At 38.4% G+C, this 27,390-nt stretch overlaps 5 protein-coding genes across 5 annotated transcripts; all 5 read right to left on the bottom strand.

Annotated features, from left to right (window-relative positions):
* Nucleotides 1–2,252: 2,252 nt before the first annotated feature.
* Nucleotides 2,253–2,821, bottom strand: LOC121623954 (hairy/enhancer-of-split related with YRPW motif protein 2-like). Its single transcript, XM_041961514.1, has 2 exons — nucleotides 2,699–2,821; nucleotides 2,253–2,585 (listed from the first exon to the last, which is right to left on the bottom strand). Exons 1-2 carry the CDS (start codon nucleotides 2,819–2,821, stop codon nucleotides 2,253–2,255), a joined length of 456 nt encoding a protein of 151 aa, XP_041817448.1.
* Nucleotides 2,822–6,395: 3,574 nt separating this feature from the next.
* On the bottom strand, nucleotides 6,396–7,066 carry LOC121623231 (transcription factor HES-5-like). The gene is made up of 2 exons (XM_041960447.1): nucleotides 6,944–7,066; nucleotides 6,396–6,830 (listed from the first exon to the last, which is right to left on the bottom strand). The coding sequence occupies exons 1-2, from the start codon at nucleotides 7,064–7,066 to the stop codon at nucleotides 6,396–6,398; spliced, it is 558 nt and encodes a 185-aa protein (XP_041816381.1).
* A 3,710-nt stretch (nucleotides 7,067–10,776) lies between these two features.
* Nucleotides 10,777–11,438, bottom strand: LOC121623315 (transcription factor HES-5-like). The gene is made up of 2 exons (XM_041960570.1): nucleotides 11,316–11,438; nucleotides 10,777–11,208 (listed from the first exon to the last, which is right to left on the bottom strand). Exons 1-2 carry the CDS (start codon nucleotides 11,436–11,438, stop codon nucleotides 10,777–10,779), a joined length of 555 nt encoding a protein of 184 aa, XP_041816504.1.
* A 9,770-nt stretch (nucleotides 11,439–21,208) lies between these two features.
* On the bottom strand, nucleotides 21,209–21,777 carry LOC121623983 (hairy/enhancer-of-split related with YRPW motif protein 2-like). The gene is made up of 2 exons (XM_041961550.1): nucleotides 21,655–21,777; nucleotides 21,209–21,541 (listed from the first exon to the last, which is right to left on the bottom strand). The coding sequence occupies exons 1-2, from the start codon at nucleotides 21,775–21,777 to the stop codon at nucleotides 21,209–21,211; spliced, it is 456 nt and encodes a 151-aa protein (XP_041817484.1).
* A 3,320-nt stretch (nucleotides 21,778–25,097) lies between these two features.
* LOC121623974 (hairy/enhancer-of-split related with YRPW motif protein 2-like) lies at nucleotides 25,098–25,666 on the bottom strand. Its single transcript, XM_041961538.1, has 2 exons — nucleotides 25,544–25,666; nucleotides 25,098–25,430 (listed from the first exon to the last, which is right to left on the bottom strand). Exons 1-2 carry the CDS (start codon nucleotides 25,664–25,666, stop codon nucleotides 25,098–25,100), a joined length of 456 nt encoding a protein of 151 aa, XP_041817472.1.
* Nucleotides 25,667–27,390: the final 1,724 nt, after the last annotated feature.

Here is a 27,390-nt window from a genome sequence, read left to right as displayed (position 1 = left end):
GGACAAGATATATCTAATTGTTCCAATATTTCTTCACTGAAGAAGACAGGGCAGGGCAAACTTAGGAACATGTTAGTAAAAAGTATACAGATCAAAAATGATACCAAGATTCTCGGTGGTAGATGTGATATTTGAGTGAAATGAAACAGTAAACTCATCACCTGCAGAAGAAAAGTTATCTGGCCCAATTACAAGGATTTCTGCTTTGTCTGGCCTTAGCTGGAGAAAATTAAGAGCCATCTATTCCTTGGTGGATGCTAAGCAATCATGAAGAGAGGGCAGTTGATTCAGGTTATTGGGTTTAGCGTTAAGAGAGTGGACCTGTGTGCTATTGGCATATAGGCAGTGATATGACACATCTTAAGAGATTACATCAACTTAATTCATGATAAAATTTGTAAAGCGGCTGAACAAATGACCTAGAGGAAGATGGAATTGCTCTAAAAAAATGTGTTGATGCTGATTCATGCCATTGAAGAGCAGTTACAATAACAGCCTGATTTAAAACAAGTTCCAGTTTTTGTAAGAGCCAGGCTCCCTTTCAATCGGTCTCTTCGGGGCAAAGGTCTAGATCAGGCATGTCCAAACTATTCCATAAAGGGCCGTGTGGCTGCAGGTTTTCGTTCCAACCAAGGAGGAGCACACCAGGCCAACCAATCAACATCAAGGGATCCCTTAGTCATCAGCTGAAGACTGAGATCATCTGATTAATTGATTCCAGCCTGGTGTGCTCCTCCTTGGTTGGAACGAAAACCTGCAGCCACACGGCCCTTTATGGAATAGTTTGGACATGGCTGGTCTAGATCTATTGTCCCATAGGGCTCTGAGACTGAGTTTCCTCTGGTTTCCCACACTCTGTCCTTTCACTGCTTTCACTCGAAGAACAATAGAAGTGTGTCTTGTTATGCATCACATAAGAAACAATGTCTGAGCTCTTCAAAGAGGGTAATGATTAACTTTAAACTTTTTTTATGTTAAAACTCCTGAAACTGACAAGTACACCAAAATACTGGTGCAGCATTAGTCTCTTTGAAATGAACTTTGATGACTTATCAACAGAGTAATATAACGTTGATAATCCCTGTCAAAAAACCTCAACAGAACCAGTTAAGCACATGTATTTACTAAAACAGATATGCACTGGATGAATAATTACTGTATGCTGAATTGCATAATGATTTATCAATCAAAGAACAATGATGGGGGGCTTTCTCAATGTAGTGAAAATGAATGTAGAAAGTGTCTCTTTCATTGTAACAAATTGGGTAACCATGACACACAGTGACATGAGGACACAAAATTTTCAGTTGGCAGTGTTTTTTTTATTCAACAAGGCACAGTGAGCTACAATGAGCAAGTGATGATGCATCACAACAACATCTTGTAGATTTTTACAAGACACACTGTACTCAGAGAGAGTAAAGGAACAGCTGTCTTTATAAAAGACAAATGACTTACAATATTGGAGGACACAATACTCGAAAAACTGACCTTACAACAGATCACATCGTCGTTAATAACCATTGAATTCATGTCAAACTGACATTGTCACTGTAAAACTGTGACAGTGTGACATTAAACAAACCTTTTACAGTATAAAGATAAACATGTTGATCTTAAAACATTTTTCAAAAATTACATAAAGACAGAGACAAACCTTTGTGACAAAATGTCCAATAAAAAGGACAATAAGATCTTGATAAGATCAGTAATGATCAAAATGACCATTACAAATCAAGAGGGAACAAATAGCACCATTGCATTGTATTTTAGTCATACATGAGGCGCAGTGAATCATGAACGTGTCACAGGGACATTGTGACATTAAGCAAAAATTTTGGAAAGAAAGGATAAACATTTGGCTCTTACAACAGATCAGTTATGAGAAGTCAGAGATTTAGGAGAGGTAAGGTCCATTCTGACAATATGTCCATAAAAAGGACAGTTCAAGGTTTTTGATCACAATGATCAATAACGATCAGATGTACTAAAAGTACATGAAATACAGTTAGGTATAAAATTAATTACTCATGCAATCAGATTTGGTTCATGCAAGATGCATGACAAGAAGTTCTTTCTTAATGTGAAAGATATTGTTGCTGTCATTTCCTTAGGAAACGCAACCTTGTACAAAGAAACATACAAAATCCAACCTTCTGTACATACAGAAGAACAAATTCATAAAACTCCAAAGATCTCTGACCAATGTGGTCATCAGAGTTTCACTGGTAGTAACTCCAGTGTGTAGGTGTCTACCAGGGCCTCCAGAGGGCGCTGGTGACTGGACTCTTGTCTTTGCTGATGCTGGTCTGCACTGTAGAGCTCAGCAGAGAGATGTCAGCCTGTCTCAGGTCCTCATCAGAGGAGGACTGCAGCTTGTCGAAGTGGTTCAGCAGTCTTTTCTGCTGTTGATTCTGCTGCTGCAGTCGTCTCAGGACGCAAACTGTCATCTCCAGGATGTCTGCTTTCTCCAGCTTGGAGTCTGGCTGCTGTTTGAGGAACTCTGGACTCAGGAGAGACTTGAGCTGCTCGATGCTGCTGTTGATTCGCTCTCTGCGTAACTTCTCCACCAGAGGCTTTCTGAGCTGCAGAGAGAAGAACAAAGTCATTAATCAACTTATTCTGGAGTGAAGTGTTAGCATGAACAAAGACAACATCTCATCAACAACATTCAAATCTTGTTGAATCTTCAATTTACCTTGTGGGTGAGAGTCAGGTGGTCCTGAGAATTGGTCATTGCTGCAGTGATTGTAGGTGCCATGGCTGTATCTCTGTGCTGTAGAGGTCTCTGTAGAGAGACTGTGATCTCTGCTGGCTTCATCCCTCCTATTTATAGTCCCACATCTCCATATGAATGTGTGGGTCTTGGTCTGACTGGAGTTTCTCACAGTCTCAGCCAATCAGAGAGCCTGGTCAGACAATAGTGGATTACACACGTTTAATGCTTGTATTGCCTGGGGGACAATGGTTAGATCTCAGGGGAACAGGTGGAGGACTGGGGGGGTGATGGAGAGAGACTCATGGAGCTGTGTGTGAATCTGGGAAAGTGGTGACCCTGTAGAGAGAGCAGATCTGCTGCCTGATGCTGGGATCAATGACTTTGACTGAGCACACGCTCATCTCATCACACATCACACATGTGGAACATTAACAATTAGTTGCAACTTACATATAGCTACATTACATTTTTTGTGTGTGTGTGTGTGTGTGTAAATGCTTGTAACAATCCACAACCTAGAATTTAGGAAGTTAAAACAATGCCATTTTTATGGTAACCCTGAGAACTCAACACACTGCAGCTCAAGAGAAAAACACATAGATATAGTCAAACTACAAGCACTGAAGAACAAATTTTGACAACACATGTGCAGCATTTCAAAAATAACACTGCAAATACAGAAAACAAAACAAAAATTCAGTTCTCTCAGGTAGTAAAAAGAATATGATGTTTGAGATGGGTTGCATGGGTTGAGAAGCTATTTGAAAGCCAACTTGAGAGCAGGCATTCTGCTGTCCAGATGTAGCAGTGCCTTCAGACATGCACCTTGTCGTCAGTGTGGGTAGAAAGTTGGTCTCAGTTTCCCACACTGACTCCTTGAATGCTGTGGTCAATGAACAACAGAAGGACTTTGAATGGAGCTTTTGTGACTGATGCTGGACGTGTGTTGTAGTAGAAACAGAGCCTGACGTCACCAACCATCTGGAGGGAAGGAACGCCATTGGCTGGTTCTGACATCTTTTAAGCTTGAAATTATGATGACATGTTTATCATAAAGAATCAACTCAATTGATTTGGCAAAATATTTCATCAGTTTTTGATCATTGTGGAATATTTTTATCATCCAATCTTAATTGTTCCTTTGTATCATCAACTGAATGAAAATGTCAGCATGTAGAGGAGGGTGGGAGGTTGAGGCAGCTGTTTCCTGAAGTGTGCCAAATCCCTTTGGAGAAAAGCGTGCTGCTGGTGGGGTTGATAATGCTAATCATTCTAAACTCTGCTGTTCGAGTTTTCCCACACTCCGTCCATTGACAGATATGAAGGCATGTGCCTCAAACAAATGTACCTTTTGAGAACTCTCATTTTAACACATGGTGGTCATTTAAGGTTTTTTCTTTTTCTTTTTACAGTTTACGGCTCAGCAGTATTCAATTAAAAAATATATAAAGTCATATTTGTGAGCATTGGAGACCAACTGGGACATCACATACGTCATCTGAATGATCAAAAAAACATTTTTGTAAATATCAATGTAAACTGAAGTCAACATATGATGCCTTGCTGTGATCATATTCAGTCAGAAAAACACTGACCTCCCTAGTTTCAACACTGATAAATATTCTCCTTCCTAGTGACTTGTATTTAGTTGACAAAAGTCAAAGTTCTGTAATCCTGAATTGTTTGTGACATTTTTTTCCTATATTTTAAATTCATAATAATAATCTGTCTTTTTCTGACACAAGGCCATTTAATGACTTTGCTAAGTCACATATACAGGAAATGGCAATACACAGTGTATGAAACCAATCACGGTGATTTTTAGTAAAAAAAAAAAAAACTGTTGAAATTGCGTCCATGATTTGAAACAGGTACAGAAGTTTTCATTTAGGGATCCAGACTCCTCCTTAATTTGTCTCCTCAGGGCAAAGGTCTGGATCTATTGTCCCACAGGGCTCTGTGAGTGTGTTTCCTCTGGTTTCCCACACTCTGTCCTTTCACTGCTTCCACTGGAGGAACAATAGAAGTGTGTCTTATTGTGCTTCTTGTTAGACACAGTGTCTGACCTCTTTGAAGAGAAAATGGCTTACTTTGAACTTTCTAAATTTAAACACCTGAAACTGATAATTCTGATAAAATAAAGGTGCAGCAATAATCTCTTTCAAATGTACTTTTTCTCAGTTGGGTTGATGACTTCACTGCATATCAACAGAGTGACATAATATTATACCTATCAATCAAATATCTTTATTGAACCACATTACTACATGTTATGGTTAACATCATATTAGTGAAATCACGTTAATCACATTTCTCTTATGCTCTTTTGCGTCAATATACATATTTTATATATATTTTTTTACATATTTTTTTCTCTTAAATAGTCCTTTGTATAAATATATCTATAATCAGCTTTTATTTTGTATCTTGTATTTCTCTATTTCTGTTGCTTTTTTCCCCCAACTGCCATTTCCTGCTGCCTGTAATACCCGAATTTCCCTGACTGGGCATTAAAAAAAGTCTATCTTATCTTATCTTATCTTATGTTGTACTTAGATTTACAGTGAATGGGTTTGTTAAGGATAGACAAATACTGTGTGAGCTTTATATAATCTTGATATTTGTCATTGAATTGACTGCAGAAATCTTTATCAAATAAGAAAGAAAAAAACAATTAAAAAATTGAGGAAAATCTGTTTTTCATCATAATAACAATGAAAATAACCCCACAACATTGTCAGCTTGCAGTGTTTGTTTATTCATCAAGGCAAAATGAGCCACATAAAGTCAGAAAGCTCCATCTACAGGTGATGATACATCACAACAACAACTTGTAGATTTCTACAAGACACACTGTACTCAGAGAGTAAAGGAACAACAGTCTTGATAAAAGACAAATGATTTACAATATTGGAGGACACAGTCCTCACTGTCCTTTGCAGTTTTTTTCCCCCAAATGAATCAAACCATTTACACTTAGTGAACGAAGGAAACACAGTAAAAACTGACCTTACAACAGATCACATTCTTAAAAACCATTAAATTCAGTTGTGCATTAAACAAACTTTTTACAGTAAGAAAATAAACATACTGATCTTAAAACAGATCATTTTTCAATAGCCGCATGGTCTTTATGACAAAATGTCCATAAAAAGGACAATTCAGATTTTTGATCAAAATGATCATTGCTAATCAAGAGGTAACAAATATCACCATTGCATTATATTTTACAAATACATGACACACAGTGACACATAATTGTGACATTAAGCAAAGGTTTTAGAAAAAAAAAAGCCAAAGTCTGATCTTACAACAGATCAAATAACAGATAGTTATTGTTTTTTGATCACAATGATCAATAACAATCAAAAGTTTGAAAGTGTTACCATGGCATATACGACTGATACATGAAGTACTGTGGGGCATAACAATAATCAATGATGCAATTAGATTTGGTTCATGCAACATGCATGACAAGATGTTCTTTCTTAATGTGAAAGATATTGTTGCTGTCATTTCCTTAGGAAATGTCATTTTGCACAAAGAAACACACAAAATACAACCTTCTGTACATACAGAAGAACAAATTAATTAAACTCCAAAGAATTCAGTCCAGTAATCTTTGACCAATGTGGTCATCAGAGTTTCACTGGTAGTAACTCCAGTGTGTAGGTGTCTACCACGGCCTCCAGAGGGCGCTGTTGACTGGACTCTTGTCTTTGGTGATGCTGGTCTGGACTGTAGAGCTCAGCAGAGAGATGTCAGCCTGTCTCAGGTCCTCATCAGAGGAGGACTGCAGCTTGTTGAAATGGTTCAGAAGACTTCTCTGGGACTCTGTCTTCACCTGTTCTCTGGACAGGAAGTGTTCTACCTGTCGGACACACCTGGAGTAGCCCTGATCAACAGCTGCTGAGTCCACAGCTCGATGCTGCTGCTGCTTCTGCTGCTGCAGTCGTCTCAGGACGCAAACTGTCATCTCCAGGATGTCTGCTTTCTCCAACTTGGAGTCTGGCTGCTGTTTGAGGAACTCTGGACTCAGGAGAGACTTGAGCTGCTCGATGCTGCTGTTGATTCGCTCTCTGCGTAACTTCTCCACCAGAGGCTTTCTGAGCTGCAGAGAGAAGAACAAAGTCATTAATCAACTTATTCTGGAGTGAAGTGTTAGCATGAAAAACAACAACATGTCATCAACAATATTCAAATCTTGTTGAATCTTCAATTTACCTTGTGGGTGAGAGTCAGATGGTCCTGAGAATTGGTCATTGCTGCAGTGATTGTAGGTGCCATGGCTGTATCTCTGTGCTGTAGAGGTCTCTGTAGGGAGACTGTGATCTCTGCTGGCTTCATCCCTCCTATTTATAGTCCCACATCTCCATATGAATGTGTGGGTCTTGGTCTGACTGGAGTTTCTCACAGTCTCAGCCAATCAGAGAGCCTGGTCAGACAATAGTGGATTACTCACGTTGAATGCTGTTATTGCCTGGGGGACAATGGTTAGATCTCAGGGGAACAGATGGAGGATTGGGGCTTGATGGAGAGAGACTCATGGAGCTGTGTGTGAATCTGGGAAAGTGGTGACCCTATAGAGAGAGCAGATCTGCTGCCTGATGCTGGGATCAATGACTTTGACTGAGCACACGCTCATCATCCCATCACACACGTGGTGGAAAAACACTTATGCTGCAATGTATAAATAAATCAATAAATCCATCCAAGTATGTGAATTGTTTTTTGCTGCTTGAATTGATCCAAAACCTGTAATGCAGCAAGTGAAATTCCTACATTTATAATTGATTTAATTTTCTTTTTTTTTTTTGTCATTTACTTTTTATTGGTTTTTGATTTTGCATGTAAACAGAAAAACATTCAAACAATCAACATGAAGACCTATTGGTGAGTACAGAAGTACCAAGGAGAAAAAATAAAAACATACACAACTGGACTAGTAATCACCTCCAGTTAAGAGAATATAGGCAATCTGATCGTACAGTCTGAAATTACCTGAAATCCAGTCTTATGGTTGAGACAAAAGTACACCATTTTTGCCAATTATCAATAAATGCCTCTTTTTGTGTTCTTAAATTAAACATAATTCTTTCCATAATTTTAATTTTTTAACTTAACCAACTTTTCTCCAGTTTTTCTTCATCAAAATTCAGAATTTTGCAACACAATAATATAAGATGTTAGAGAACAGTCTGAGGTCCATTGAGGTAGTTAATCTCCCAGGACAGTAAACATGAAACGGTCCAGATGCAGCAGAGTCTTTTGACACGTGCCTTCTAGTCTGTGTGAGTAACAAGTACAGATCAGTTTCCCACACTTACTCCCCGTATGGTCAATGAGCCACAAAGGGACTTCAGCGACAGATGCTGGCTGTGTGTTGTTATAGAAACAGAGCCTGACATCACCAACCATCTGGAGGGAAAGCACACCATTGGCTGATTGGGACAGTTTGTAACATTTGAAATTTAGATGAAAATTGTATCCAAGTTTCATCAAAATGATTTATCATCTCATGTTTTCATTTTCAATCGTTGTCATACGTATTTTTCCACCAGTCAAAATCATGCCTTTTTACTGACCAATCAACTGTGTTGAAATGTCAGGTCTGCACATGAGGGTGGGACGTTTCCAGAGGGGCAGCTGCTTGCTGAAGTGTGCCAAATCCCTGCAGGGAATTACTTGGCTGCTGGTGGGATGGATGTCATTGACACTTAACTCTTTTCTCCAGAGCTTTCCCACACTCTGTCCATTAGCAGACAAGAGGTATGTGCCCCTCTACAAATGGACTTTTTACCGATCCTCCTGTTTTGCACAATCATTGTGAACAACCCCTTCAAAAAACCCAAAAAATCCAAAAGATTAAAGTTAAATATTGGGCATGTATGTATTATTTATTGCACAGCATACGTAGAAAAGTAATTAATATTATAAAGTTTTTAAATCCCATGTTGTTCAATGGGTTGGCTTGTGAACATCAGGGCACATTTTCTGACAATGCAGTTTTTTTCTGCTCAGGTTATAATGTGTCTTGAAGAGGATACTGGACACACTCCAAACTGTGACAGCTGGCTTTGCTTGTTAATGTATAAAATGAACCAAAAAAAAAAACCCCTCTTCAATCCTCCAACAATGTCAGTTCTGCTTTCCTGTCGATGTTCTTCATTGCTGAGTGGTCTCGATATTTCTCTTTGTTCGACACCATCCCGGCATACGAATCATGTGCAGTACTTCTGCGTTTCAGGTGTTTATGATTAACAGCCTGAGTATCATGAGGTTTTAATTTTGATAAAAATTACATTTTGTGACATTAACCACATTTTTATGTTTAACAAGTTAACTAACATTATCAGTCAAAAGCTTGCACATACCTTGTCACTCAATGTTTTATCTTTATTTTTATTATTTTTTACATTGCAGAATAATACTGACGATATCAAAACTATGAAGTAACGCATATGGAATTATGAAATCAACGCAAACATATTAAAGCAAAATATGTTTGATATTTTAGATTCTTCAAATTAGCCACCTTTTGTTTTGTGGACAGCTTTTCACACACTTTGCATTCTCTCAACCAGATTTATGAGGTGGTCACCTGGAAAGGTTTTCAGTTAACAGGTGCCCCTTGTCAAAAGCTAATTAGTGGAATTTCTTGCCCTTTTGATGCATTTGAGACCATCAATTGGATTGTGCTGAGGTTGTGTCTCTGTACAGTAAATAACCCCATGTAACGACTGTAGTAATCTGTATTATGTCAAGAACCACTTAACTCAGTGACATGAGTGACATGACATTAATATTCCTCAAACAGATTAATTGGAATTAAATCAATTTTCTGATGCTTGGTTTTACATTAGTTATGTTTTTGATTTACTGTTCGTGCTGAGTTTTATCTTGATTTGTCAATCAAAGATAGCAACAACGATGATGGCCTCTGTCATTTAAGTGAAAATCAAAAAATAAATGTGGAAAGTCTCTCTTTCATCTTGATAAAGAGGGTAACCATGACACAAATTGACATGAGACCAGAAAGTTAGCATTTGGCAGTGGTTGTTTATTCAACACGGCACAATGAGCCACATGAAGTAAGAAAGCTCCATCTGCAGGTGATGATACATCACAACAACAACTTGTAGATTTCTACAAGACACACTGTACTCAGAGAGAGTAAAGGAACAGCTGTCTTTATAAAAGACAATTGATTTACAGTATTTGAGCGCACAGTGCTCATTGTCCTTTGGGAGTCTTTTTTTTCCAGTGGATTGAAATATTTTCACTTTGTGAGCAAAAGAAAAAAAAAGATCTTACAACAGATCACATTGTTCTTAAAAAACATTACATTCCAAAACAAACCTTTCACGCAAAAAAGATACACATATTGATCTTAAAACAGATCATTTTTCAGTAATCACATGAAGTAAGAGAAAGTTCTTTTTGACAAAATGTCCTTAAAAAGGACAGTTAATATTTTTGATCAAAATGATCGTTACTAATCAAGAGGTAACAAATATCACCATTGCATTATATTTTACGAATGCATGAGGAACAGGGAAGCATGAAAGTCTCACAGGACAATTGAGACATTTAGAAGCCTTTAAAAAAAAAAAAAAAAAAAAAAGAATTAACATTTGGATCTTACAACAGATCAGTTTTCAATAATCACAGAGATTAAAGTGAGGTAAAGTCCATTATGACAATATGTCCATAACAGATAGTTAAAGTCTTTTGATCACAATATTCAACAACAATCAAAAGATAAGAAATGCAACCATAGCATACACTGTCGGTACATGTGATGCAAAATAATAATTGCTGATGCAATCAGATTTGGTTCATGCAACATGCATGACAAGAAGTTCTTTCTTAATGTGAAAGATATTGTTGCCGTAATTTCCTTAGGAAATGTCATCTTGCATAAACAAACACACAAAATAAAACCTTCTGTACATACAGAAGAACAAATTAATAAAACTCCAAAGAATTCAGTCCAGTAATCTTTGACCAATGTGGTCATCAAAGTTTGTCTGGTAGTAACTCCAGTGTGTAGGTGTCTACCATGGCCTCCAGAGGGCGCTGTTGACTGGACTCCTGTCTTTGCTGATGCTGGTCTGGACTGTAGAACTCAGCAGAGAGATGTCAGCCTGTCTCAGGTCCTCATCAGAGGAGGACTGCAGCTTGTTGAAGTGGTTCAGAAGACTTCTCTGGGACTCTGTCTTCACCTGCTCCCTGGACAGGAAGTGTTCTACCTGTTGGAAACACCTGGAGTAGCCCTGATCAACAGCTGAGTTCACAGCCCGATGCTGCTGCTGCTGCTGCTGCTGCAGTCGTCTCAGGACACAAACTGTCATCTCCAGGATGTCTGCTTTCTCCAGCTTGGAGTCTGGCTGCTGTTTGAGGAACTCTGGACTCAGGAGAGACTTGAGCTGCTCGATGCTGCTGTTGATTCGCTCTCTGCGTAACTTCTCCACCAGAGGCTTTCTGAGCTGCAGAGAGAAGAACAAAGTCATTAATCAACTTATTCTGGAGTGAAGCATGAACAAAGACAACATCTCATCAACAATATTCAAATCTTGTTGAATCTTCAATTTACCTTGTGGGTGAGAGTCAGGTGGTCCTGAGAATTGGTCATTGCTGCAGTGATTGTAGGTGCCATGGCTGTATCTCTGTGCTGTCGAGGTCTCTGTAGAGAGAATGTGATCTCTGCTGGCTTCATCCCTCCTATTTATAGTCCCGCATCTCCATATGAATGTGTGGGTCTTGGTCTGACTGGAGTTTCTCACAGTCTCAGCCAATCAGAGAGCCTGGTGAGACAATAATGGGTTACAAACACTGAATGATGTTACTGCTTGGAGGTTCAATGGTTAGATCTCAGGGGAACAGGTGGAGGACTGGGGGGGTGATGGAGAGAGACTCATGGAGCTGTGTGTGAATCTGGGAAAGTGGTGACCCTGTAGAGAGAGCAGATCTGCTGCCTGATGCTGGGATCAATGACTTTGACTGAGCACACGCTCACCATCCCATCACACGTGTGAGACAGGCAGCTTCATTTATCTACCGTTAAAATACTGTATATAACTTATATCTAGCTGAATTAAGTCATCAGTGGAAACAGATTTTTCTGACTGTATATTTTTTTAATTTTGCCTTTTTCCAATATATTCATTCATTTAAAATACTGTATTTTGGAAAGTCAGCTCAAGAGAAAAACACATAGAAATAGTCAAACTACAAGCACTGAAGAACAAATTTTGACAACACATGTGCAGCATTTCAAAAATAACACTGCAAATACAGAAAACAAAACAAAAATTCAGTTCTCTCAGGTATTAAAAAGAATATGATGCTCGAGATGGGTTGAGAAGCTATTTGTAACTTGAGAGCAGGCATTCTGCTGTCCAGATGTAGCAGTGCCTTCAGACATGCGCCTTGTCGTCAGTGTGGGTAGAAAGTTGGTCTCAGTTTCCCACACTGACTCCTTGAATGCTGTGGTCAATGAACAACAGAAGGACTTTGAATGGAGCTTTTGTGACTGATGCTGGACGTGTGTTGTAGTAGAAACAGAGCCTGACGTCACCAACCATCTGGAGGGAAGGAACGCCATTGGCTGGTTCTGACATCTTTTAAGCTTGAAATTATGATGACGTGTTTATCATAAAGAATCAACTCAATTGATTTGACAAAATATTTCATCAGTTTTTGATCATTGTTGAACATTTTTATCATCCAATCTTAATTGTTCCTTTGTATCATCAACTGAATAAAAATGTCAGCATGTAGAGGAGGGTGGGAGGTTGAGGCAGCTGTTTCCTGAAGTGTGCCAAATCCCTTTGGAGAAAAGCGTGCTGCTGGTGGGGTTGATAATGCTAATCATTCTAAACTCTGCTGTTCGAGTTTTTCCCACATTCCGTCCATTGACAGATATGAAGGCATGTGCCTCAAACAAATGTACCTTTTGAGAACTCTCATTTTAACACATGGTGGTCATTGAATTTCCTTTTTCTTTTTCTTTTCATCATTTACATCTCACCAATCGTCATTTTGAATACATGTAAAGTAAAGAAAATTGTCAGCATTGGAGACCAACTGGGACATCCCATATGTCATTTAAATGATCAAAGTCTTTTATGTAAATATAAATATAAACTGAAGTCAACATGTGATGCTTTGCTGTGGTCTGTCAGCAAAACAGACCTCCCTGGTTTAACATTTTCAATGATACACACTGACAGGAGGCCATTTAATGACTTGCTCAGTCACATCTTTATAATATCGCAATATATCTAAAACTGGTGATGGTGATATTATCATGGGAAGAAAAAATTAATTTGCGTCCATGATTTGAAACTGGTCAAGACGTTTCCATTTTGGGCGTCAGGCTCCTTTTTAGTCTGTCTCCTCAGGGCAGAGGTCTGGATCTATTGTCCCACAGGGCTCTGTGAGTGAGTTTCCTCTGGTTTCCCACACTCTGTCCTTTCACTGCTTCCACTGGAGGAACAATAGAAGTGTGCCTTATTATGCTTCTCATTAGACACAATGCCTGACCTCTTTCAAGTGAAAGATGGTTAACTTCAAACATTTTATGTTAATACAGCTGAAGCTGACAACTCTGCTAAAATAAAGGTGCAGCAAAAGATCTCATTGAAATGTACTTTTTCTCAGTTTGGTTGATGACTTTACTGCATATCACCAGAGTGACATAATATTTGTAGTCCCTGTTCATCAAACATCTCAATTGAACCACATTACTTTGTTTAGTTTCATACATCTTATGGATAACAACATATGAATGAAACATTTTAAGTTTTATTGCACTTACATTTACAGTTAACCGGTATGTTAAGGACAGCCAAGTACTGTGAGGGTTTCATTTGATCTTGATATTTGCCATTAAAATGACTGCAGAGAATTTGATTCATTATGAGAGAGAGAAAAAACAAAATAAATGTGAAAAATCTCTTCATAATAATAATAGGTACACTTAAAAGGAAACATTACTCAAGAACACAACATTGTCAGCTTGTAGTGTTTATTCAACAAGGAGCATTGAGCCACATAGGGTATAAGAAAGCTCCAACTAGAGGCGATGATTCATCACAACAACAACTTGTAGATTTCTACAAGACACACTGCACTCAGAGAGAGTGAAGGAACAACAGTCTTCATAAAAGACAAATGATTTACAGTACTGGAGAACACTGTACTCACTGTCATTTGAGAGTTTTTTTCCCAAATGAATTAAAACATTTTTTTCTTTATGGGTCAAAGAAAAAACTGTGAAAAATGACCTTACAACAGATCACATCGTCATTAATGACCAGTTACAGTAAAAAGGTAAACATACTGATCTTAAAACATATTTTTTCGATTATGACATAAATTAAGAAAAACTTGAAAATGTCCTTAAAAAGGACAATTAACATTTATGATCACAATGATCAGAAATATCACCATTGCATTATATTTTACGAAAACATGATGCACAGTGAAGCATGAAAGTATCACAGGAAAATGTGACATAAAACAATCATTTTTGAAAAAAGAACTAACACTTGGATCTTACAATAGATCAGTTTTAAGTAATCAGACAGGTTAAAGTTAGGTAAAGTCCATAATGACAATATGTCCATAAGAACTATTGTATTGTAATTTTTTTGATAAAACTGATCATATTAATCAAAAGATGAAATACCACAGCATATACTCCCAGTTCATGAAGTACAGTGAAGTATAATGATAACTGCTGATGCTATCAAATTTGGTTCATGCAACATGCATGACAAGATGTTCTTTCTTAATGTAAAAGATATTGTTGCTGTCATTTCCTTAGGAAATGTCATCATGCACAAATAAACACACAAAATACAACCTTCTGTACATACAGAAGAACAAATTAAAACACATAAAACTCCATTGAATTCAGTCCAGTAATCTTTGACCAATGTGGTCATCAGAGTTTCACTGGTAGAAACTCCAGTGTGTAGGTGTCTACCACGGCCTCCAGAGGGCGCTGTTGACTGGACTCTTGTCTTTGGTGATGCTGGTCTGGACTGTAGAGCTCAGCAGAGAGATGTCAGCCTGTCTCAGGTCCTCATCAGAGGAGGACTGCAGCTTGTTGAAGTGGTTCAGCAGTCTTTTATGCTGTTGATTCTGCTGCTGCAGTCGTCCCAGGATGCAAACTGTCATCTCCAGGATGTCTGCTTTCCCCAGCTTGGAGTCTGGCTGCTGTTTGAGGAACTCTGGACTCAGGAGAGACTTGAGCTGCTCGATGCTGCTGTTGATTCTCTCTCTGCGTAACTTCTCCACCAGAGGCTTTCTGAGCTGCAGAGAGAAGAACAAAGTCATTAATCAACTTATTCTGGAGTGAAGTGTTAGCATGAACAAAGACAACATCTCATCAACAATATTCAAATCTTGTTGAATCTTCAATTTACCTTGTGGGTGAGAGTCAGGTGGTCCTGAGAATTGGTCATTGCTGTAGTGATTGTAGGTGCCATGGCTGTATCTCTGTGCTGTAGAGGTCTCTGTAGAGAGAATGTGATCTCTGCTGGCTTCATCCCTCCTATTTATAGTCCCACATCTCCATATGAATGTGTGGGTCTTGGTCTGACTGGAGTTTCTCACAGTCTCAGCCAATCAGAGAGCCTGGTGAGACAATAGTGGATTACACACGCTGAATGCTGTTATTGCCTGGGGGACAATGGTTAGATCTCAGGGGAACAGGTGGAGGACTAGGGAGCTGTGTGTGAATCTGGGAAAGTGGTGACCCTGTAGAGAGAGCAGATCTGCTGACTGATGCTGAGATCAATGACTTTGACTGAGCACACGCTCATCATCCCATCACACACGTGATGAAATAATATTTATGGTGCAATATGTATATTACATATATCATATATATAATCAATACAACGACCTTGTAGAATTTTCATTTCTTTATTGTCAAGGACATTTTAGAGCCAAATCCTAAAATAAAGCTATGGAAATAATTCTACTTTGTACTGCTGCTACTGTATTTATTTTAACTTAATGGATTTTTGTTTTTTTAGTTTTGCTTAATCAAAAATACATGATTTTTCGAGCATTACTATAAGACGTCAGAGACCAGTGTGATTCCCAAGGCACTTAAAATAAACTCAGTAAACATACAGCTGTCCAGATGTAGCAGAGTCTTTTGACGCGTGCCTTGTAGTCTTTGTGAGTAATAAGTAGAGCTCAGTTTCCCACACTTTTGGTCAATGAACCACAAAGAGACTTCAGCGACAGATGCTGGCTGTGTGTTGTCATAGAAACAGAGCCTGACATCACCAACCATCTGGAGGGAAAGCACACCATTGGCTGATTGTGACAGTTTGTAATATGTGAAATTCTCGTGAAAAATGTGTTTCATTAATATGATTAACTATTTCAGATTTTCAGTTTTCAATCATCGTCATGGATTTTTAACTCCAGTCTCAACTGACCATCAACTATATTCAAACTGTTATGAGGGTGGGAGGTTTCGTGAGGGGCAGCTGCTTGCTGAAGTGTGCCAAATCCCTTTAGGGAATTATTTGGCTGCTGGTGGGATGGATGTCATTGACACTTAACTCTGTTCTTGAGAGCTTTCCCAACGTCCGTTCACGTGCAGACAATGGGCATGTGCCCCTTTACAAATGGACTTTTTGAAAATCCTAAGCACATGTGGTGTGCGACACAAAGTGTAGAGGGTGTGTCCCCTCAAAAAATAATTACCCATGAACATCAAAAAAAAAAAGGAATATGTGGGATTTTCAATTAACTGCTTCACATTTTATCAACACAAGTAACTGAAAATATACAATACTCAAATCTCATGCTTGTGTACAGAGTTTTGTCCTGAATATTAGGGCAGAAGGTCTCATTATACCATTCTGACCACTCAGATTAAGATTAATAATGTCATTGGAAGCAAATAGTGGATAACACCTCATGTGCCAAAATTAAGGTAGCTAGTTTTGGTCAAAAATAAATATTATGGTCTTTTAAATTTGGCACAAAGTTCACCCCATTAGTCGGGAGGACATGTAGTGCAGCACAACAACCTAACAAACCAAAGCAAGTTTATCTTAAACTTCAATGTGTTTTTGCAAAACGCAGCAGAGCAAATATTGTTTCCACCATTACCATTAATGGTTTTACCATGCATTTTCTCTTGATGTTGCTGAACTGTGCATACTACCAGAAGTCCTGCAAGTGCATAGCAATTTAGGTGGCCTGTGAGAGAAACCAAACCCACAGTTGTGTTGTGTGAAATATATTATTCTGAGACAGTTTACAACTGACCCTCTTCCCCTCAAGTTTTAGTGTTGAGTAATTCTTACCTTAAGCTTTAATTTTCACCACTATCTATCTTTGTTCTGCTGTGCTGTGACGTTAACATTGGAGGATTTCTTGGACATTTCACGTGACTCTTTCGGATTTCTGTCAAAACTCTGCTGTCCGTGGTGTTGATTAAAAAGAAGAAAAAAGATTTGGAAGACAGTGTTGTGTTGTGATTGTGGGTGAGGAGAGGCTTGTTTTATTTAGTATTTGGTGTTACATTTAGTTTTTCTATCATGATGATTTTTGAGAAACATAAACAAAAGTGACATTAAAAAAATTCTAATGTTTAGATACACACAGATGAACTTAACTTAATGTAACTGCCAGAACCTTTTTCAGACACTGTGCTAAAGAAACTGTCTCTCACAAGATGGACTTGATGCTCATGCCATTGAGGAACAGTTACAACAACAGCCTGAATAAACACAACTTCCAGGATTTTGTAAGAGTCAGGATGCCTTTTAATCTGTCTCCTCAGGGCAAAGGTCTGGATCTATTGTCCCACAGGACTCTGTGAGTGTGTTTCCTCTGGTTTCCCACACTTTGTCCTTTCACTGCTTTCAGTGGAGGAACAATAGAAGTGTGCCTTATTATGCATTGCTTAATAATGTCTGAGCTCCTCCTGGCCCTGACAGGTTCCCGATTGAATTTTTAAAACGTTTATTGTAAAATTGGCACCATTACTCTTATTAATGTTCAACAAAGCCTTGGAACATGGTTCTTTACCACCAACTCTGACACAAGCCACTATAGCTCTCCTCCTTAAGAAGGATAAAGATCCTACTTCATGTGGTTCCTATAGACCATTATCCTTACTTAATGCTGATGTGAAGGTGTTGGCTAAAGTAATTGCATCCCGTTTCGAAAATGTGCTTCCTCATATTATATCTGAAGAGCAAAGTGGTTTTATGAAGGGAACTCAATTGTTTTTTAATATCCGTACCCTTTTTAATAGAGTTTACTCCAAGCAATTGGCTGAACTCCCTGAGATTGTTATTTCATTGGATGCTGAAAAAGCTTTTGACTGAGTAGAGTGGGGGTACTTGTTTGCAGTTTGGAAGAAATTTGGATTCGGTGATAAATTGATTTCTTGGATTCAACTTCTTTATTCATCCCCTAAAGCCAGTGTTCATACTAATGATACTTATTCTGATTATTTTGTTCTTGGATGTGGAGCTCACCAGGGCTATCCTTTCTCACCCTTGCTCTTTGCCATCGCTATTGAGCCCTTGTCAATTTTGTTAAGATCTTCTCCCTCACTTAGTGGAATCATTCGAAATGCAAGTGAATACAAGTTATTGTTATATGCCGATGATTTGTTATTGTATATAACTGATCCTACAATTTCTATCCCCGCTGCTTTGAGTATTCTGGAGAATTTCAGTTCCTTTTCAGGTTACACATTAAATTCAGGAAAAAGTGAGTGTTTTCCCGTTAATACCGCAGCATGTTGTCTTCATCAGTCTGATTTGCCTTTTTTATTAAGTTTGTCATGGTTTAAATACCTATGTATTAATGTGACACGTTCCATATCTAAGCTTGAATCAGCCAATTTCTCTCCCCTTATTTTAAAGATTACATCAGATATTCAAAGGTGGAGCAACCTCCCCCTTTCATTAATTGGCAGGATCAATGTTGTTAAAATGAATATTTTACCAAAATTTCTTTTTTTATTCCAGTCAATTCCTCTTTTTCGACCAAAACACTTTTTTGATTCACTGGATAAGATAACTTGCTCCTTTATTTGGGCTGGGAAGCCACCGAGGGTTCGTAAAACTTTATTGCAGAGATGTAGATTCAGTGGGGGACTTGCTTTACCCAATTTTCAATTTTATGATTGGGCTGCTCACATTCATAAACTTTGCTATTGGTTAGAATCCCCTGGATCCTCTTGGTGTAAACTAGAGTTATTTTCCTGGAGGGGATCCTCTATACCTGCTTTACTTTATTCCTCTTTGCCAACAAAACTTTCTCTATATACTGATAACCAAGTGGTACTAAACACACTTATGATCTAGTATCAGTTTAGACGACGCTTTAAATTTGTAGCTTTATCTTCCTTGGGTCCTTTAAACAATAATTACGTATTTCTCCATCAATCTCTGACTCAGTATTTTCAATGTGGTATAACAAAGGTATTAAACAATTTATAAATTTACATATAGATGATGTCTTTGTTAGCTTCGCTAATTTGTCATCTAGGTTTGACCTTCCTGCTACTCATATGTTTCAATATTTTCAAATTCTTGATTTTCTTTCCAAACGTTTCCCTAAATTCCCTTTCATATCTGTAGAGCAGCCTTGGGAAGGCTTGCTTTCATGTGCTCCACATCAGAGAGGAATGATTTTGTATATATACAACTTCATTTTGATATTAAACAGTCAGTCAATTATCAAAATTAAGAATGCATGGGAAGGGGAATTGGGATTGCAAATGAGTGAAGAGGTCTGGGAACATGCTATATATAGGATACGGTCTACCACCTCTTGTGCTCGTCTTGGACTTATCCAATTTAAAGTTCTATACAGGGTCCATTTTTCTAAGTCAAGACTCTCTGAATTATAACCAGAAGTAGAAGACAAATGTGAAATGTAGCTCTCCTTGTCACCTCAGTAACATGTTTTTTCTTTGCCCTGATCTCAATGGTTTTGGGGCCGGCTACTTTACTATCATGTCCACCGTTCTTGGAGTCAATTTGCAGCCTTGCCCTCTGATTGCCATATTTGGGGTTCCTGATGCCTCACTTGTACTAAACTCTATGCAAAAGGATATTATAGCTGAGACATCTTTATTAGCAAGACAGGTTTTATTGTTGCATTGCAAGTCTGCTAAATGTCCTTCCATTTCCCCCTGGCTTACTGACACCATGCACTTATTTAGTTTGATGACTTGACCAGCTGCATATCAAGTTGAGTAAAATTTCACTGATAATCCCTCCTCGTCAAAGGTATCAGTCGAACCACTTCAATATATATAATTTTACCCCAAACAGGTATGTTCGGGATAAATTATTGCTGTATGTATTGAATTTTATCTTGATTTCTTAGTCAATGACAGGAGAATGTGTGTCTTTCATTGTATTAAAGAGGGTAACCATGACAATCAATGACATTAGAACAGAATATTTCCATCTGGTAATGTTTTTTATTCATCAAGGCACAATGAGCCACATAAAGTAAGACAGCTCCAGCTAGAGGTGATGATACATCACAACAACAACTTGTAGATTTCTACAAGGCACAGAGAAAAGGAACACCTGTCTTTATAAAAGACAATTGATCTACAATATTGGAGGACACAGTCCTCACTGTCCTTTGCAAGTTTTTTTTTTCCAAGTGTATCAAATCATTTTCACTCAGTGAACATAAGCAAAAGCAGTAAAAACAGACCTTACAACAGATCACATCGTCATTAATAACCTTTAAATTCAGTTGATTCTCAACATGTCAAACTGACATTGTCACTGGAAACAATGTGACAATAAACAAACCTTCTACAGTAAAAAGATAAACAAATTGATCTTAAAACAGATCATCTTTCAGTCATCACATGAAGTGATTGTGTGAAAGAACACTTAAGATTTCTGGTCAAAATGATCATTACTAATCAAGAGGGACCAAATATCACCATTGCATTATATTTTACAAATACATGAGGCACAGTGATGAAAGTCTCACAGGACAATTGAGACATTAAGCAAACCTTTTCAAACAAAAGGATAAAATTTTGATCTTACAACAGATCAGTTTTCAATAATCACAGAGATTAAAGTGAGGTAAAGTGTGTTATGACAGTATGTCCAGAACGGATAGTTTAGGTCTTTTGATCACCATGATCAATAAGATGTGTTACCATAGCAGACACTACCAGTACATGAAGTACAGTGAGGTATAATAATAATTGCTGATGCAATCAGATTTGGTTCATGCAACATGCATGACAAGAGGTTCTTTCTTAATGTGAAAGATATTGTGGCTGTCATTTCCTTAGGAAATGTCATCTCACACAAAGAAACACACAAAATACAACCTTCTGTACATACAGAAGAACAAATTCATAAAACTCCAAAGAATTCAGTCCAGTAATCTTTGACCAATGTGGCCATCAAAGTTTGTCTGGTAGTAACTCCAGTGTGTAGGTGTCTACCAGGGCCTCCAGAGGGCGCTGTTGACTGGACTCTTGTCTTTGGTGATGCTGGTCTGGACTGTAGAGCTCAGCAGAGAGATGTCAGCCTGTCTCAGGTCCTCATCAGAGAAGGACTGCAGCTTGTCGAAGTGGTTCAGCAGTCTTTTATGCTGTTGATTCTGCTGCTGCAGTCGTCTCAGGACGCAAACTGTCATCTCCAGGATGTCTGCTTTCTCCAGCTTGGAGTCTGGCTGCTGTTTGAGGAACTCTGGACTCAGGAGAGACTTGAGCTGCTCGATGCTGCTGTTGATTCGCTCTCTGCGTAACTTCTCCACCAGAGGCTTTCTGAGCTGCAGAGAGAAGAACAAAGTCATTAATCAACTTATTCTGGAGTGAAGTGTTAGCATGAACAAAGACAACATCTCATCAACAATATTCAAATCTTGTTGAATCTTCAATTTACCTTGTGGGTCAGAGTCAGGTGGTCCTGAGAATTGGTCATTGCTGCAGTGATTGTAGGTGCCATGGCTGTATCTCTGTGCTGTAGAGGTCTCTGTAGGGAGACTGTGATCTCTGCTGGCTTCATCCCTCCTATTTATAGTCCCACATCTCCATATGAATGTGTGGGTCTTGGTCTGACTGGAGTTTCTCACAGTCTCAGCCAATCAGAGAGCCTGGTGAGACAATAATGGGTTCCAAACATTGAATGGTGTTACTGCTTGGAGGTTCAATGGTTAGATCTCAGGGGAACAGGTGGAGGACTGGGGGGTGATGGAGAGAGACTCATGGAGCTGTGTGTGAATCTGGGAAAGTGGTGACCCTGTAGAGGGAGCAGATCTGCTGCCTGATGCTGGGATCAATGACTTTGACTGAGCACACGCTCATCTCATCACACATGTGGGAGACAGACAGTTTTGTCTATCTATCGTTAAAATACTGTATAGGTTTAATGCCACTAAGTTGAATCATCAGTGGAAATGTTTTTTCCTCTTTGTATGCTATTATACCATCACTGAAATCTAGACATAGCAATTAATGCCATTTATCCTCCATCCATATCCTCCTTGTTTTGATATTTCATGAAGATTTGCCTTTTTTGAACCTTTTGCCTTTTTCCCATTTTCATTTCATTCAAAATAGTGTATGTTTGAAAGTCATTTTTTCTGGCTTTATACTAATTATGATGCTGAAGATGGGTTGAGAAGCTATTTGTAACTTGAGAGCAGTCATTATGCTGTCCAGATGTAGCAGTGCCTTCAGACATGCACCTTGTCGTCAGTGTGGGTAGAAAGTTGGTCTCAGTTTCCCACACTGACTCCTTGAATGCTGTGGTCAATGAACAACAGAAGGACTTTGAATGGAGCTTTTGTGACTGATGCTGGACGTGTGTTGTAGTAGAAACAGAGCCTGACGTCAACCACCATCTGGAGGGAAGGAACACCATTGGCTGGTTCTGACATCTTTTAAGCTTGAAATTATGATGACGTGTTTATCATAAAGAATCAACTCAATTGATTTGGCAAAATATTTCATCAGTTTTTGATCATTGTTGAACATTTTTATCATCCAATCTTAATTGTTCCTTTGTATCATCAACTGAATGAAAATGTCAGCATGTAGAGGAGGGTGGGAGGTTGAGGCAGCTGTTTCCTGAAGTGTGCCAAATCCCTTTGGAGAAAAGCGTGCTGCTGGTGGGGTTGATAATGCCAATCATTCTAAACTCTGCTGTTTGAGTTTTCCCACACTCCGTCCATTGACAGCTATGAAGGCATGTGCCTCAAACAAATGTACCTTTTGTGAACTCTCATTTTAACACATGGTGGTCATTTAAGGTTTTTCTTTTTCTTTTCATTGTTCACAGCTCAGCAATATTCAATTCACAGATATATAAAGTCAAATTTGTGAGCATTGGAGACCAACTGGGACATCACACGTGTAATTTAAATATGCGACACACCTCTTATTTAAATATAAATATACACTGAGGTCAAAATGTCATTTTTGGCTGTGGTCATATTCAGTCAGAAAAACACTGACCTCCATAGTTTCAAAACTGAAATATTCTCCTTTCTAGAACAAGTCAAAGGTCTGCAATCCTGAATTGTTTGTGAAATTTAAAAAAATCTTTTGTTTTACGGCTTAAATAATAAAATGATATCAGGATTTTCTGAGAAGAACATATTTAATGAATTTGCTAAAACCTCATCTTTAGCAAATGGCAATATATCTCAAATCTAGTCAAGGTCATTTTTAGCATTGGGAAAAAAATTTCATTTGCATGCTTGATTTGAAACGGGTAAAGAAGTTTCCCTTTTCGGACCCAGACTCCTTTTTAATCTGTCTCCTCAGGCCAGAGGTCGGGATCTATTGTCCCACAGGGCTCTGTGAGTGAGTTTCCCCTGGTTTCCCACACTCTGTCCTTTCACTGCTTCCACTGGAGGAACAATAGAAGTGTGCCTTATTATGCATCAGTAAAGAAACAATGTCTGAGCTCTTTTAAGGGGGAAATTGTTAATTTTAAACTTTTTATGTTGAAACACCTGAAACTGACAGGACCACCAAATACTGGTACAACCAGCATGTTTTTTTTAAATCATATTTGTACTTATTTAATTTGATGACTTGACCGGTTTCATATCAGTAGAGTAACATATTACTGACAATCCCTCCTTGTCAAAAATATCAGTCAAACCACTTCATTATATGCAATTTTACCACAAACAGGTATGTTCTGGATCAATTATTGCTGTATATGTTGAACAATGATTGTGGCCTTTATCAATACAGCGAAACTGAAGAATTAAATGTCAAAATTCTCCATTTCATTGTAATAAAGAGGGTAACCATGACAATCAATGACATTAGAACAGAATATTTCCATCTGGTAATGTTTTTTATTCATCAAGGCACAATGAGCCACATAAAGTAAGACAGCTCCAGCTAGAGGTGATGACACATCACAACAACAACTTGTAGATTTCTACAAGGCACACTGTACTCTGAGAGAGTAAAGGAACAGCTGTCTTTATAAAAGACAAATGATTTACAGTATTGGAGGACACAGTCCTCACTGTCCTTTGCAAGTTTTTTTTCCAAGCGAATCAAAACATTTTCACTCAGTGAACAAAAGCAAAAACAGTACAAACAGACCTTACAACAGATCACATCGTCATTAATAACCTTTAAATTCAGTTGATTCTCAACATGTCAAACTGACATTGTCACTGGAAACTGTGACAATGTGACATTAAACACACCTTTTACAGTAAAAAGATTGAAAAAAGAATTGATCTTAAAACAGATCATCTTTCAGTCATCACATGAAGTGATTGTGTGAAAGAACACTTAAGATTTCTGGTCAAAATGATCATTACTAATCAAGAGGGACCAAATATCACCATTGCATTATATTTTACAAATACATGAGGCACAGTGATGAAAGTCTCACAGGACAATTGAGACATTCAGCAAACCTTTTCAAACAAAAGGATAAAAATTTTGATCTTACAACAGATCAGTTTTCAATAATCACAGAGATTAAAGTGAGGTAAAGTCTATTATGACAATATGTCCAGAACGGATAGTTAAAGTCTTTTGATCACCATGATCAATAAGATGTGTTACCATAGCAGACACTACCAGTACATGAAGTACAGTGAGGTATAATAATAATTGCTGATGCAATCAGATTTGGTTCATGCAACATGCATGACAAGAGGTTCTTTCTTAATGTGAAAGATATTGTGGCTGTCATTTCCTTAGGAAATGTCATCTTCCATAAAGAATCACACAAAATCTGTAAATACAGAAAAACAAATTCATAAAACTCCAAAGAATTCAGTCCAGTAATCTTTGACCAATGTGGCCATCAAAGTTTGTCTGGTAGTAACTCCAGTGTGTAGGTGTCTACCAGGGCCTCCAGAGGGCGCTGTTGACTGGACTCTTGTCTTTGGTGATGCTGGTCTGGACTGTAGAGCTCAGCAGAGAGATGTCAGCCTGTCTCAGGTCCTCATCAGAGAAGGACTGCAGCTTGTCGAAGTGGTTCAGCAGTCTTTTATGCTGTTGATTCTGCTGCTGCAGTCGTCTCAGGACGCAAACTGTCATCTCCAGGATGTCTGCTTTCTCCAGCTTGGAGTCTGGCTGCTGTTTGAGGAACTCTGGACTCAGGAGAGACTTGAGCTGCTCGATGCTGCTGTTGATTCGCTCTCTGCGTAACTTCTCCACCAGAGGCTTTCTGAGCTGCAGAGAGAAGAACAAAGTCATTAATCAACTTATTCTGGAGTGAAGTGTTAGCATGAACAAAGACAACATCTCATCAACAATATTCAAATCTTGTTGAATCTTCAATTTACCTTGTGGGTCAGAGTCAGGTGGTCCTGAGAATTGGTCATTGCTGCAGTGATTGTAGGTGCCATGGCTGTATCTCTGTGCTGTAGAGGTCTCTGTAGGGAGACTGTGATCTCTGCTGGCTTCATCCCTCCTATTTATAGTCCCACATCTCCATATGAATGTGTGGGTCTTGGTCTGACTGGAGTTTCTCACAGTCTCAGCCAATCAGAGAGCCTGGTGAGACAATAATGGGTTCCAAACATTGAATGGTGTTACTGCTTGGAGGTTCAATGGTTAGATCTCAGGGGAACAGGTGGAGGACTGGGGGGTGATGGAGAGAGACTCATGGAGCTGTGTGTGAATCTGGGAAAGTGGTGACCCTGTAGAGAGAGCAGATCTGCTGCCTGATGCTGGGATCAATGACTTTGACTGAGCACACGCTCATTATCTCATCACACATGTGGGAGACAGACAGTTTTGTCTATCTATCGTTAAAATACTGTATAGGTTTAATGCCACTAAGTTGAATCATCAGTGGAAATGTTTTTTCCTCTTTGTATGCTATTATACCATCACTGAAATCTAGACATAGCAATTAATGCCATTTATCCTCCATCCATATCCTCCTTGTTTTGATATTTCATGAAGATTTGCCTTTTTTGAACCTTTTGCCTTTTTCCCATTTTCATTTCATTCAAAATAGTGTATGTTTGAAAGTCATTTTTTCTGGCTTTATACTAATTATGATGCTGAAGATGGGTTGAGAAGCTATTTGTAACTTGAGAGCAGTCATTCTGCTGTCCAGATGTAGCAGTGCCTTCAGACATGCGCCTTGTCGTCAGTGTGGGTAGAAAGTTGGTCTCAGTTTCCCACACTGACTCCTTGAATGCTGTGGTCAATGAACAACAGAAGGACTTTGAATGGAGCTTTTGTGACTGATGCTGGACGTGTGTTGTAGTAGAAACAGAGCCTGACGTCAACCACCATCTGGAGGGAAGGAACGCCATTGGCTGGTTCTGACATCTTTTAAGCTTGAAATTATGATGACGTGTTTATCATAAAGAATCAACTCAATTGATTTGGCAAAATATTTCATCAGTTTTTGATCATTGTTGAACATTTTTATCATCCAATCTTAATTGTTCCTTTGTATCATCAACTGAATGAAAATGTCAGCATGTAGAGGAGGGTGGGAGGTTGAGGCAGCTGTTTCCTGAAGTGTGCCAAATCCCTTTGGAGAAAAGCGTGCTGCTGGTGGGGTTGATAATGCCAATCATTCTAAACTCTGCTGTTTGAGTTTTCCCACACTCCGTCCATTGACAGCTATGAAGGCATGTGCCTCAAACAAATGTACCTTTTGTGAACTCTCATTTTAACACATGGTGGTCATTTAAGGTTTTTCTTTTTCTTTTCATTGTTCACAGCTCAGCAATATTCAATTCACAGATATATAAAGTCAAATTTGTGAGCATTGGAGACCAACTGGGACATCACACGTGTAATTTAAATATGCGACACACCTCTTATTTAAATATTAATATACACTGAGGTCAAAATGTCATTTTTGGCTGTGGTCATATTCAGTCAGAAAAACACTGACCTCCATAGTTTCAAAACTGAAATATTCTCCTTTCTAGAACAAGTCAAAGGTCTGCAATCCTGAATTGTTTGTGAAATTTAAAAAAATCTATTGTTTTACGGCTTAAGTAATGAAATGATATCAGGATTTTCTGAGAAGAACAAATTTACGAATTTGCTAAAACCTCATCTTTAGCAAATGGCAATATATCTCAAATCTAGTCAAGGTCATTTTTAGCATTGGGAAAAAAATTTCATTTGCATGCCTGATTTGAAACGGGTAAAGAAGTTT

The sequence above is a fragment of the Chelmon rostratus genome, chromosome 2, assembly GCF_017976325.1.
Source record: "Chelmon rostratus isolate fCheRos1 chromosome 2, fCheRos1.pri, whole genome shotgun sequence".
Lineage (NCBI taxonomy): Eukaryota > Metazoa > Chordata > Actinopteri > Chaetodontiformes > Chaetodontidae > Chelmon > Chelmon rostratus.
This window is presented reverse-complemented; position numbering and strand designations above follow the sequence as displayed.

Excerpts from the sequence above, each read along its gene's own strand:
- LOC121623954 (XM_041961514.1), bottom strand. The coding sequence starts at position 2,821 with ATGAAGCCAGCAGAGATCACAGTCTCTCTACAGAGACCTCTACAGCAC. Across the intron at positions 2,586-2,698 it reads ACCTGACTCTCACCCACAAG|CTCAGAAAGCCTCTGGTGGA; the intron begins GTAAATTGAAGA and ends TTCTCTCTGCAG.
- LOC121623315 (XM_041960570.1), bottom strand. The coding sequence starts at position 11,438 with ATGAAGCCAGCAGAGATCACATTCTCTCTACAGAGACCTCGACAGCAC. Across the intron at positions 11,209-11,315 it reads ACCTGACTCTCACCCACAAG|CTCAGAAAGCCTCTGGTGGA; the intron begins GTAAATTGAAGA and ends TTCTCTCTGCAG.
- LOC121623983 (XM_041961550.1), bottom strand. The coding sequence starts at position 21,777 with ATGAAGCCAGCAGAGATCACAGTCTCCCTACAGAGACCTCTACAGCAC. Across the intron at positions 21,542-21,654 it reads ACCTGACTCTGACCCACAAG|CTCAGAAAGCCTCTGGTGGA; the intron begins GTAAATTGAAGA and ends TTCTCTCTGCAG.
- LOC121623974 (XM_041961538.1), bottom strand. The coding sequence starts at position 25,666 with ATGAAGCCAGCAGAGATCACAGTCTCCCTACAGAGACCTCTACAGCAC. Across the intron at positions 25,431-25,543 it reads ACCTGACTCTGACCCACAAG|CTCAGAAAGCCTCTGGTGGA; the intron begins GTAAATTGAAGA and ends TTCTCTCTGCAG.
- LOC121623231 (XM_041960447.1), bottom strand. The coding sequence starts at position 7,066 with ATGAAGCCAGCAGAGATCACAGTCTCCCTACAGAGACCTCTACAGCAC. Across the intron at positions 6,831-6,943 it reads ATCTGACTCTCACCCACAAG|CTCAGAAAGCCTCTGGTGGA; the intron begins GTAAATTGAAGA and ends TTCTCTCTGCAG.